Source organism: Phalacrocorax aristotelis, chromosome 2, assembly GCF_949628215.1.
Source record: "Phalacrocorax aristotelis chromosome 2, bGulAri2.1, whole genome shotgun sequence".
NCBI classification, from domain to species: Eukaryota; Metazoa; Chordata; class Aves; order Suliformes; family Phalacrocoracidae; genus Phalacrocorax; species Phalacrocorax aristotelis.
In genome coordinates this window covers 97,875,799-97,889,316 of record NC_134277.1, presented here as the reverse complement: position 1 = coordinate 97,889,316, position 13,518 = coordinate 97,875,799, and the positions used below count along the sequence as shown (strand labels likewise).

Below are 13,518 nucleotides of genomic sequence, written 5' to 3'. Positions count from 1 at the left end.
GACTGGTAGACAATACATTCAAATATTAGCCACTGTATCCCCCCTTTGCATGTCAGTCAGCTTGTTTTTCAGAGTTAGCACAAACTGAACTTGGAGCAGGTCCAGTTCTCACTCTGGGTGTGCTGCTCCTGAGAGCACTCTGCAGGCAACCACAGTATCAGGGATTTACAGCTCTGGAGCCGATCAAGCAGGCAACTGCTACAATCTCTCTGCCAACTTCAGCCCTTAAAATGCTTCATTTCAAACCTGTTCATGGCCTCTCCCCTCACAGAGAGACCTAGGCTGTTGGGGACAAGAGTAGAATCCTTCCCACGCAGAATGTGCATGTTCCTAACTACATCTTTTGGAAAAACAAAATAAAAATCATTCTGTCCCAAGTAAATATACTACAGCAGGCTTCTACACTAAACTCCCCCTCTTCCTTATAGCTGCCATAGTGAAAACAAATTTAAATCTTTGAAAGTTACTTATGCCAACGAAAGTCAGTGATTTCAATATTTGGACAGAGTTAACCAGAAATGACCTGCTGTTAATACCAATCACAAGTGAAGACTAATAGAATTTATGCAGTATTTTACCAGGTTGCTATGCTATAAAGTCTCTTAGATCTTCCTCCTATGTAATTAGTACAATAAAGAGATCTCATTTTAATCATTAATGAGTGCAGTGCAAACAGTCTAGATCTCTTGATCCACACAACATTAAGATAAAATCTAGCCAAATGCCTGCCTACTTAGATCTCTTTAATTTCTGCCTTAGACCAAGTGACAGAGTTTCAGAAAGAACAGGCTTTTGAGTTAGGCACTCTTTTACTGAAGCAGGAGATAAGCATTAGAGGCTGTTCCAAAGAGCCAACTTTATTATAAGATAACCATTGCTTTGTCAAAGACCGAGTCCTTAATAAAGGGATTGGGGGGAGACGACAGAAGCATGAAAGAGGACAAGAAAGAAAACAAGACGACAGTTAAAATATTTAAATGAGAAAATACATCCAAAGCCAAATGTTAAAAAAAAAGATGGGAAAATACCTACAAAGCTGCAGCTAGTTTTACAAATTTTTGCAATGTTTAAGTATATTTTCATTTCACGACTGGATTCACACTGCTTACGCATGAGAACTTTTTGCTTGAATTCTAGTGCTCACTGAAATGGCATCTCCACTGGAAAGTGCTGTTGATAGCATTTGTCCTGGCATACAGTTGCCAGTACATCAGTAAAAATGTATGCACAGCAGGCTGATGGGGAGGACTTCCTAAAGCAGGATGTTGTATCAGCAGAAGATGTATGGATAAGTGCAATTATGCATATTCTCACAGCATTTGTATCACACTAAGGGAAACTAACAGCCCCTTTAAAAAAAAAAAAAAGGTGCTTTAAGGAGATGTTCCCAGCGCTCCATCACATCATTCCCATATTGCACAGATTACATTCCTGGTTCCTCTGTTGCACTTTCATAATCTGTTATTCCACATGGCAAGTTTTGCTTTGTCAGCTCGATTTTTGACACCTGAATGTTGGACAGTGAAATGAGCATCAAGTGATTGGATGGCAATGCAAACCTGGAATAATCAATAATGACTACATAACCTTCAGGCGCAGAAAAATCTGGTAATTATCAGTTAAATGCACCAGATCTCAGAGACATCTGAGCTCCATGAGCTGCTTTGCGCATGGGAAAAATGAAAAATCATCATGTTCCACTTGCAACCCCCTGCTGCAATCAGTCAGTAGGAAGTGATCTGGGAAGCCTGGAGTGAAAGCTGTCACTACAAGGGCATGCGAGGTCTCCAACACATACCTTGTTGCACAGGCTACTAACACTGGGCAGTGTCTGACAAAATAAAAGCGTGTGAAAGGATCATCATCCACATCAGAGTGACATTTACCGCAACAATACATATCATGGTTTTAATTCTTTTTTTTGCTCTACTATATTGCCTCTGATTATGAAAACTGAAACTGCTATTCTTCCCTAGTTACACAAGCCCTGCTGGACCTCTTCAGACACATAATTTGCAATGTGAACTTTATGACAAGGTGAATGTAGCATCATTTTTCCCTGATCAGTCTATTTCACTGTCAAGACTGAATGGTGAGATGTGCTCCTCCAGGATTGCTGGCTTTAAAGTTAGATGACATACTCAGAGACCACCACAGAAAGACTGAATTGCCTCTCAAAACATCATAGACCAATAGCAGGGAACACACCAAAGAACGCCAGCAACGTGGATATTACAGAACCAAACACTTCTATTGTTGTTACGGTATGCTGTATTTTGTCTAATACTTGCAATAGCATTAAATAAGAAGTACAAGTATTACTGGCAGGTCAGAGAGTAAGTATAGGGATACCATTTGATGATTTGGAGAAGCCTGTTACAAGAGCAACTTCCAGGGCACAATCAGATGCCATGTGCCTTTTAAAAAACTTTTCAGTCATACTTGCATATTATGCCATAATCATAGTAGTGCTTTGCACTCTTGTGAACAAACAGGACTTGCCTTGTAAATTCATTTTAGTTAGTTTTTAATTAGAGGACAGAGAGCTACCAAGTAATACGGGAAAAAGGATGGATGGTCCTTATTTGTTTTGGAACTTTAAATAATACACAGTGATTTTCACTAAGAAAAGCTTGATATATGTGGCAGTAGAAGGAAAAGAGCCTATCCAGTTTTAGTAGGTAAAGGCAAGATACAGTTGTTAGGACAAGCTCTGCATCAATGTAGAATACTTCATATTTCCATAGCGACAGAGTCTAAACTATGGTTTGCACTCCAGTAATTGGAGTAAGAGGCTATAGTTCCAGCCTGGGATGAATTATCTATGAAGAACAAAACAGTGACTGATAGAATTTAAGTCTGAAAATTTTATTCCATATTGCTTTCTAGCCTGAAATTGTTGCCTGAGAACTGCAATGCTGATTTAGTACTTAGATGTTTTAGTCTGTCCTCATAGATCCATTTTCACGTGTATCTGCTTGTGACCACAGTACAAGTTTGTTTTCCCTCACTACTTCCTGCAGATGAAGACTGGCCTTTCCACAGCTATGTGGATGGTGTGGCTCAAAGTGCAAGGCTTAACATAAACAGCCATTCCCAACTAGATATATAAACTCAGCACACAGGAAGTGAGCAAAGTCTGAAGTTTTCCTATGAAGGTCACCAAAGCGAAGTAGAGATGTTCTTTGTTTCACTGGTGCCAACAGCTTCACATATCACAAGTACTTCGGGAGAATACCCAAGAACAGCATTCCATAGTTGAGACCAGTGGGATGGGATTTGTCTGGGTCCTCAGCAGATGCTGTGCCAATTTAAACATTGTTAATTTATTATGAGCAGCAGTGATCCAAGCAGATACATTATTTATTAGAAAATCAAAGGCCCAAGGAAGAGGGCCACATACGATTCCTTGTTTCAGGTCTCTTTGCAGAGATGATTGCACCATGACAGAACTGTGCCAGCTGAGATGCTCTGCAAACTGGTAGAGAGCCAAACTAAAAAGCAACCAGATTTATGCTTAAAGGCAGACACTGCAAGTTCAAGTAATTATTTTATATTTAGAGCATGAGATGGACTTATCAGAAGACAATTTATAATGTCGCATTTATGCTCATTGGCAGATCATTTGCATAAGGTCAGATAGGCTGAATGCAAGTTACTGGGTTTTATGAAAGGATCCTTTGCCATCTTCATCTGTGCTCAGGTGCTACTCAAAATGCAACATACATTAAGTCTTCCTGAACTTGGCCAAAACTACAACCATCATAACAGCCATCTAGCCTCAGTCAGACCCTTCGAGAAAAGTCAGTATTCAGTAACTCATGCTGAATTTACAATTAATTTACTATGCATAACTAATATTACTTCCTAAATCTAGGTCATTACAAAGAATGAACTGAAGGCCAGTCAGATGATCACTGAAACCAGCAGCAAGGGAAAGGAGAAAAAGAGGGAAGTAGGAAGAAGGGGAAGAGACAGAAAGACAGGCTAAACTCTTACAGGTGGAAAGAATGAAAAGAGGAGTGTACATGCACGTGAGTGACCGCAGTATAGCCTCTAAGCACACAACTTCTACAGACAGAATATTTCACACCTTGCTTTAAGCCTGACTGTGTTGGTTCAACTTCATCTATAGATTGACATAAGCAAGTTAAGCAGCTGTAGGCCCACATAATTTGGTTCAACTTGATACCACCACATCAATTTAATTAAAGTGATATAAGCAGCAGGTTTAGAATCATGCCACATTAACCTTTGGCCAAGCAGCAATTCACCACCATCACCAGCATTTTAAAAAAAAGTCACTTACTAACAACAAATTAAAATGCTCTCTGGAGCAAAGACCACAGCTCAGACCCTCCTTCTCCAGACACATGCCCTGTTTGAGTCATGCTTATATGATGGAATGCTACATAAGTGAAATTAAGCAAGAAGGTAGATGTCCTACAACCAGCCTCACACAGCCTAGGTGGTGTTACACATAGGTGGATGCTACCTGTAATGGAGCAATCCCTACTAAGTCTGGTAAGACCCAGTTCCAAGGGAGGTTTCAAGGGTGTGAATACCAAGCAGAATCAGATATTTACACTCTGATCCTCTCAATTGGAGGACAAATGCTTACGTTGTCACCTTTCACATGTGCCAGCTTAGGTAGTTCTCCAGCTCACACTGATTACCATCCCAAGGCACTGGCTGTTTCTCTTAAACAAGTAGCAAGTGTAGCTACTTAATTCAGACAATCTTGCTTCCAGGAGTAAGCATTGTAATGCTGAATATCATATGTTTGTGCTTCCATTTGTGAATCTAGCTATAGTTACTAGGCCATGAACAAACTAAGAGTGTCAAACAATGCCAAAAGACAAACACTTCGGATAATTAATTCCCCAGTAAACTTTTACATCAATTCAGTGTTGAAAATAACGCAGATCTACCCAGTACAAACCAAACCCATGCTGCAGCCAAACGCCATTTCCAAGCCTATGAGAAGTCTGCCAAAGAAGGCAGGATATTTGTTCCATGAACACCAAATTAAGTACAAAGCAGATACTGTAATACCATTCAGCTCTCAAATATGTGACAAGCTCAGTTTTAAAAAGGTACAGATTGGACTTTCCATAGTTAAGATAAACACAAATACTAATCTTGGGTTTCTAAATATATTGTTTATTTATAGTTAAATGCTAACATCTGAACAGAAATCTTGCAAGTACACAGGGATAATCTTTCAGTGATGTTTCTGTTTAAACTGAAGCCCACAGTAGCCACACGTTCCAGTCTTCGTATCTTTGTCCTGCAAAAACATAAAAATACAACAGCTGCTAGTTTCACTTTATAAAACTTCTAGAAATTACACATTTTCTTATTTATACGTACCATCTTAAAATGGATCAATATAGCTGAAGTACAAAGTTTAATCTTACTTGAAACACTGGAAGTAAAAATGATGGTATGAGGTTCGTGCTCGATTTCTGTATCCTACGCAGCTTCCCTCCACCAGCCTTTTAACTACCAAGCCTAATCTCAACAATATAATTTTAAAGCCAAGCGATATCTCTTCAGCAATAAAGGATCCTCTTATCGAGCTCAACATCTTAAGTCCCAATGTTCTGAAAATATAATTTCACAGTTATTTTAATACACAATATGATTTGGCACTTCCAAGTTATAGCTAGACAGGAATTTTGGCCAGTAATGTAAGCTGACAGAGTTAGATACAAGAAAGATGAAATTCCAGTAAGATTCTGGGAGAAATTCTGAAACGAAGTGTTTTAGAGAAAAGTAGCGGTTACTACTGTATAAAATTTTCTTCCTCTGTCCAAAAGATACACTTTTTTTTTAATTTAGGAGTGTGACTGACTGCGAGCTGTTGTTGTACTCATCCTTAACATGACAAAAGAAAAGACATTTAGATAAACACTAGGGGATCTTCAGTGATTTAGCAATATGATTATTTGCAGTCATGAAATGAAGTAAACTCATGGTTCCTCTTCCTTAATAAGGATTAGAAGTGAGAAAACCAGACTACCCTCCATCCATGGAAGCCTGCATTTCAGTTGTTAGGGTAGGGGGAAACAAGCTGGTCTAATACTGTCCTCTCTTTGCAGACATTAGCTTTCAAGAACTACAGATGTCTTGTAATTTGACTGTTAATACAAAAAGATCTCAAAATTCACAAAAACTAAAGCATTCCTCAAGGAGAACACAACGCAGGTCAAACAAATCAACATAAATGCAACCAATCAGCAGTACGCTACAGAAGTTAACTGAAGAACGCAAGCTTCCTAAGTTTTATGCATTGGAACCTCCAAGCATTTGACTTTGAATAATGTAAAATTAATCATTATAAAGTGCTTTGTTCAAAAAAGAAATGCTTGTTATTATAGTTAGGGGTTGCAACAACACTGACTCTGAAGGACACCAGCTCTCCCCCACCATTCTTTTGGGTATTAAGCTAACGTCAAGGTTGAAATGAGCAAAGACTTTAAGACATCTGCAGTCACGATCTGCCTGAGAACAGTACCCATGCAACAGGTCATCACTGCTTCCACTGAGGTCATATGACAGTAGCCTCGATATTCTTACTCTAGAATAATAATACTCTGGAAACTATCACTACTGTCAAGGTAAATACAAAGATAAGACATTTATTCTTCACTGATTCTCTGACTATGACGGAACCTTTCAATCTTCAGAACTACCAAGACTCCCAACGACTGAGAGAGTTTTGTTTTGTTTGTGCAGGATTCAAAATAAATTGCATATTCCTAAGAATACTGCAGATGTATCTTCAATCTACATGGGAGCACTTAAATAATTAGAGTACGTTTCTCAAAATACAGCAAGCATATTTTTTATTCATGAGGCGCTGCCTGCTCACGGTTTATTTATTTTTTCAAAAACAAAAAATATTGTCCCATCAAACAAATCAAAATCAAAAGAAATGCCTGGTAACTTCAAATGGAAGCCCTCTACTTCTTCTGAGTAGAAACCTTAGTTTTGTATTAGGCACCAAAGAAAATTAATACCTCGGGTGGTTAATCCTTTTACTTTGTTAAACTAACATGCCAAAAAGTAGATGATCTTACAAACAAGAATTGACAGGCAAAACACACTATACACAGATCAGAAAATATTACCAAGTTTATGTATACTTTGGGATGTCCCAAAGCTCCACCACCGCCATCGCACGATATCACTCTGCTTTCAACTTCACTCACAGGCTGCTCTGCTATCAAATCAATTGCAAAATTCTTGTTCACCTGTAAGAGAAAAAGGAAGCTTTCAGATACCTTCCTCACTCAAACAGAAAGCAAATGCTATTTACTGCCTCCCCAAGCTGTTCCACTACGGCCATCTTGAGAAGTTCCTGCATATTTCCTTCTACCTCCTCTGCAAAATCTTAGGCTGTGCTATAAGCCAGATCAGTGAACTAAGTATGTTAAACTCTGCAAAAATAACCCCCTTCCCCTGACACACAGGCCACATCAGTGCTCAGGTTTACAGCATGACCTAAGCAGATTCAGCAGAGAGATGAACAGGAACAAGCAGCCAAGAACATAAGATATTTAACTGACACTGCTTCTGTATTCTGGTTTAGCGACTACGTGATAAAACTGCAAAAGACTCACTGCTGATAAACTAAAAAATAATGGTGGGACAAGTAAGGTCAGGAGTGAGATAAAACAACTGCTGGTAATTTAGAGCCTCACACCATGCACCTTATTCTATCACTGCACAAGGATGTCAGGAAAACATGAACACAGTGCATAACAACAGTCAGAAAGGCAAATTGTTCAGTATTATAAAAAAAGAAAAACCTCTAAATATCACTATGCCATTCTGTAAATCCATCTTATACAGACTTCCTGAACGTGCACATCACTGACAAGTAGGGTTCTTTCCTAGAGCACTTCTACGTGGCCTGGCAAACATATCCACCTCTGGACAGGCCCGTGACACTGCAGCTTGTGCCTCAGCAAGACCTATAGCACCCAGCCACAGCACCTTCCTCCGTCATCCACACCAGCCTCTTCCAACCTGGTCTGCGCTAGCACTGTGCAGACAACCACCCTTACCCCTCAGGTAAACATGCTCCAAGAGAGGCCAGCTTTTTCAAAGGCAACGTTATACACACAAGAATATAAAATAATATGCACACCCAAAGAAGGCACTATCTACTATTCTGTGTATAAGGTTCATAAACATGCTGGTATTTGAATGAAGATGAGATTCTTAATAAAAAGTTAGCTAGGTGTCCACTAAATGAAACTCTAAGAACTACAGTGGTATTTCTATATAGTTCTAGTACACAACATCTTAGGATCTTTCAGCAAGCCTCCAATTAAGCCTCCCCCAAATTTGCATTTTTGGTACAGCAGTGGAAAAGTCAGTTTTGCCAACAAGCAGATTTTCTTTACCTAAAAAAGATGATAGTTAAATAAAGTTAACAAAAAACTAACTTCCAGTACGGAAGCAAATTGCCAATATCAAGAACTTCACTGCCTGGGGCCTGTGTCCACAAGCCACATGTAATCTCTGCCAGCCTACAAGGACTTTTACTGCTGCTTTTAACAATGCTTAAAATTGTGTGTCCTTCATTTCATGCTAAGGGAGAAGGGAGATAGCACCATGATGCACCTTTGCTTCAAGATCAGAAGGAGAACCCTCCTCTTCCCTACATTTCTTAACCACAAAGATGTTTATGGGGAGAGGTGGGAAGCAAGAGCCTGCCACCCACTGTACAGCTATGACTTGTCTGTGATTCAGCCTACTAAACAAGACAGTCTAGGAATTCACAAGGAAGACATGCCAGAAAAAAAAAAGGATACTGAGAAAAAACGTGAGGAAAAAAAGAAGTGGTTTCAGTTACATCATGTCCCTTCAATTAAAGCACAGCAGTAGTTAGCGGGAAGGGGCTGGCTCCCTCAGCACATCCAAATGCTCCTTGCCCAATGCATAATTCAATGAGCAATTTTTTCCTGGTCATACTGCCAGTTTGACAATCCCATTGCTGCTTCTTTCCACCTACTCGCCTGTGCCAGTACATGGTCTGTGAGGCTGAGAGATAAAAATCAAACTTGGAATTGACCCAGGTCCAAAAATCCAGAGGGAACACAGGTTATATTTAAACTGGACCAGCTCTGAGGTCAGTTCTCCTCACAGCTTCAGCCGCTGCACCAGCCCAACAGAAAGGGCCAGGCCAAAGCAGGAACGGCGGTGTCGAATGAGGTCCTGCAGTGCCTTAGGGATTGTACAAGAGCAGGAAGACCCTAGTCGGACTGCAGCAGATGCAGTTTAACAGCTGCCACACTCAGTTTTCTCACAGCTACTTGGCTTTAGGCCCTTGCCAGAGAGCACTAATCCCGTGGTTCTGCACATCCAGCGCAGAAAACAATGATTTTATCTAAAACAGTAAGTTCATTAACAATTAGGCTGGCAGAACTGAGGGGAGAATAGCCACATACTCTGGGCCATGCTCCCAGGCCTGGCCACTGCCCAAGAGGCCACATGTAGCACCCAGGTGTGGGCCCAGATGTCCTCACTAAGGGCACCTGCGTCCAAAGGCTGCAGCACCAGACAAGAAAGCTGGTGTGGCTGGGCAGATCACAAGCCAGACTCAACAACCCAGAGCATACTAAAGGCAAAGAGAAGCAGCAACCGAGGAAGTAGTCACCAACTTCGCAGGTTAAGTTTAGCTTCAGAAACAAGACAACATTTGACTTCAGACACAGCTGTGAAACCCTAATACTAGCAGCTGAGGCACACAGGGGGATAATGGCAAAGCCCCTGGAGAGAGATCCTGTTAATACGCACAGATAAGGATCATTTTAGTATTTAACATATAGCTTTTATTCCAATTTCACAACTAAAACCTAGCATTAAACCTTGCTCAGCAGACTTGCAGCTTGTCTTTTGCTGGAGAGGGAAGAACTGGACCGAACTGAAAACCCTGGGTGTTCCTCACCACAGAGAGTCTGAAATCAGCCGCTGGCAAAGGCACACCAGAGGAACCTGTGTCCTATGGACAATTAGGCTTAAGGAGCGTTTCCTACGAAGTTACAGAAGCAGCACAGAAACAGGCATTGAGTTTGGGAGAGACCTACTTTGCCACTATCCTCCTTCAGCATTTTATGTGACATTTTCATTTAATTATTTCCCAAGTAGAATCCCCATTTTTGCCACATAACGTGAGTTAAATTGCATCCATGATACAATGTGGTAAATGCAATACGAAAACTCAGAGATCAGCATAATTAGTTCAGGTTAATTTAGGAAGGGCATAATTATACACAACTATATTAAAAATCTACTACACCTTATATTTAATACTTCTACTATGCATACACTTTTACAGCATTAACACTACAGCACTAATCAGATTCTCAGGCATCAAAGAATACAATTTAGCTGAAACAATCTGTTTCTCTTTCAAAGGCCAGTAGTCCTCTCATGGAGGTGCGCTGCTCGATCGTTAGAAAGAACGTGGCGCTAAAGGACTTAGAGTTTCACATACCCACTCTATTGATAAGCAGCAGCAACAGGCCCACAAAATAACTTCACAGTAGTATGCTTGGCTGATGCTGGTGTTACTAGACTTTGTCTTTGAGGCTTCACTATTTCAGAATACTCTAAATTTTAGTTTTACTTGTTACATCACTGTTTCAGCAAATGCTTCCCAGGCTCTGGAAGTGAAGTGGCCTCATTAAAGACTCAGTTTGGGTAAAGATCAAGATTTAAAATATGCAAAAGCAAATTAACTTTTAAAACACACATTTAAAGAGATATACAGAAGAACAATTCAGCAGAGCATTTAATTATGTGATTCTTCTGAACGCAAATGGCACTAAAAGCATGTTTAAAATTTTCTTTAAAATATATGCTTAAAACAAAAAGCGGTCCAAGTTTAAGATGCTCAAATGCCTACAACTTCCACAGCCTAAATGTAAGCACTTAACAGGATTAGGGCAAGTGTTGAATTTTCCAAATGTGCCAAAAGTAGGGAGGTACACAGAACTGTATAACCTGGCTTAAAAGAAGAATTTTCACTGTAGTAAAAAAAACACCGAAACCCAAAATCCAAAACAATTTGATTTTGCAGGATTTTTTTCTTGTTGTTGGTTTTGGTTGTGATTGGTTTGGTTGATTTGTTGTTTTGAGTTTATTTGTTTTCTTTTTTTCTTTTTAAATGACAATCAAACTGAGGACATCAATATCAGGTATAAAAAAAAAAACCATAAACCACCCCCTCTCCCGTGAGTGAAAGTAGAATGAGTTACCTCCTTTTGTCGTCCAACAAATCTAACTCTTCTATAATCCTTCTCTTCATATACCTAAAGTACAACATAAACTTGATCTTATTTGAAAAGCAATGAACATAAACAAGGAACACAAAGGTTTACACTGTCAAGACTAAACAGTTGAAATAATTTCCTCAGTTTCAAGTATTGCCATAACTTTACAAGGATGTACTGCACAGAAAAAGTAGTTTCTACCTCTCTCAGAAAAGAAAAAAAATTTTAGGTTGGGAAGTAGAAGAGAAAGGGGTGGTGGGGAACAAATAGACAGAAGCCTTAGCTCCGACCATAGAGGAGAACATAAGATTTATGACTTATAACGCTGTTCCTTGATCCCACACTGCCATCTGGAAGGTGAACTCAACTAGCAAATTTGAGTTTTACATTTATTTGATTAGAGTAACCACTGTGAGAACCTTCCTAGGTCAGCTCCATCAGCCATGCCTCTCCCACTTCTCCACACGAGGCTCTCCCGCCCCCACGCTCGGTTTTCACATTAATAGATAAAACGGAGCTACAAGGCCCTGACACAAGGGTACCTCCTACCCGCCACCTCTTCAGCCGCACCAAGTGCTGGATCCAGACCTCGGTAATAGCTAATGACGCTGTTCCTAATTAACAGGTTGGGGTTGCTTTTGGAACCGCGCGTACCTTTAGCCGACATCCCACCTCAGAGCATTAATTTCCGCAGCGCGTACTAAACGCGGCAGCACCCCGTCGTGACGCTCGCAGCCCTGGGAGCGCTCGCCCGCCCCAGGCAGCGGCGGCGGGGCAGCACCGACCCCCGGGCCGCCCTCCTCTCGCCGCGGCTCCGCGCGCTCACCTGCCCCGTGTGAGTCACCAGCTCGCCAGTACCGGAGGCCCGCACACCGTAGGGCCTAGCGGCGACAACCGGCGGCGGGAAGAGCAACAGCGGCCGACCCAACACCGGCAGAAGCAAGCGGCGGAAGGTCGCACCGGGCGCCGCCATCTTGACCCGGCCACGTGACCCGCTGGGGCAGGCGCAGGCGCAGCCCTTGCCCCGCCCCGCGCTCTTGTGGCGGGCCGCGCAGGCGCAGGGGGGCCGAAGCGGGTCACCGGCTGGCGGGCGCATGAGAAGCGGCGGCGGTGTCGGTCAGTGCCCGGCGCCTTCCCTCGGGGGCTGGGGCGGCTCGGGGCGGTTCGGTGGCAGCGGGGGAGCGGGGCAGGGGAGGGCAGGTGTTCTCATCGGTGTGGTGTCCCCGCAGGGCGCGAAGCATGCTGTCCCTCCTGGCCCGGGCGGCCGCTGGGCCGCTCCGCTCGCTGGGCCGCTCGCCCTTCTGTTCCCTGGCCCCGTGGTGGTGGCGGCGGGCGGCGGCGCCTGTGAGCCGGGCCCTGCCGCTGTGGTGCGGGGCGGCCGCCGCCGCCCCCCGCGCCCTGCTGGCCCGCCCGCTGCCGGCCCCCCACAACGGGCTGCTGCCTCCGCCGCCGCCCTGCGCGGGGCTGAAGTCGAAAACCTCGCTGAAGAGGCGGTGCAAGGACTGCTTCATCGTCCGGCGGCGGGGCCGGCTGTACGTCTACTGCAAGACCAACCCCCGGCACAAGCAGCGGAAGCTGTAGCCCCCGGGACCTCGGAGAGCTGGCTGCGGGCGACACGGATCGGAAAATGGTGACGGTGTCTCATCTTAACGCTGACCTAGAGCGAGTTGTGTCCCTGACGGCCAGTGCCGTAACTTCAGGCCGTGGTGCTGAGAGCCGGAGTGGGAAGCTGTAACCTTCGTGACCTCTCGTCATCTTAGCCGTGAAGCCTTACTTCCAGGCACCTCGCTGTTAAGTTAGTAAAGCTGAATCATCAGACTCTGAGATGCGTTTGTGTTTAATTAAAGCGAAATGAAGATAAACGCCGCCGGTTGCGCATTACTACAATATACAATGAATCTTTCTTTAAAAAAAACAAATGAGAACCCTAGGTGTTGAAAGCTCTGATAACAGAAGCAATAGTTTCAAACTTAGGCGGGCTCTTTAGTGGCAAAGAATATTAAATATGTTCATTGAAAGATGCTGTTCTGGCGTTTGTCTTGGTTCAGAGGTGTGGTAAAAATTTAACTATAGAGTTGCAGCAGACACGTAGCTTCAGTAATGCCAGTGTAAATAAGCCTTGTTGCTTATCATTGCAGGTTCTGAGGGGAGATGGTGGTACTTTAATTGGTATGAAGTAGTCAACAGGTTTTTAAGTTTTAGTGTCTAAAGCCACTTAATGATATAT

General features: G+C 42.6%; 2 protein-coding genes across 2 annotated transcripts; one reads left to right on the top strand and one right to left on the bottom strand.

Moving 5' to 3' along the window:
• Positions 1-5,142: 5,142 nt before the first annotated feature.
• On the bottom strand, positions 5,143-12,300 carry NDUFS6 (NADH:ubiquinone oxidoreductase subunit S6). The gene is made up of 4 exons (XM_075084459.1): positions 12,118-12,300; positions 11,277-11,330; positions 7,137-7,259; positions 5,143-5,290 (listed from the first exon to the last, which is right to left on the bottom strand). Exons 1-4 carry the CDS (start codon positions 12,262-12,264, stop codon positions 5,225-5,227), a joined length of 390 nt encoding a protein of 129 aa, XP_074940560.1. The 5' UTR covers positions 12,265-12,300; the 3' UTR covers positions 5,143-5,224.
• A 21-nt stretch (positions 12,301-12,321) lies between these two features.
• MRPL36 (mitochondrial ribosomal protein L36) lies at positions 12,322-13,313 on the top strand. The gene is made up of 2 exons (XM_075084460.1): positions 12,322-12,407; positions 12,521-13,313. Exon 2 carries the CDS (start codon positions 12,531-12,533, stop codon positions 12,870-12,872), a length of 342 nt encoding a protein of 113 aa, XP_074940561.1. The 5' UTR covers positions 12,322-12,407; positions 12,521-12,530; the 3' UTR covers positions 12,873-13,313.
• The last annotated feature ends 205 nt before the right edge of the window (positions 13,314-13,518 follow it).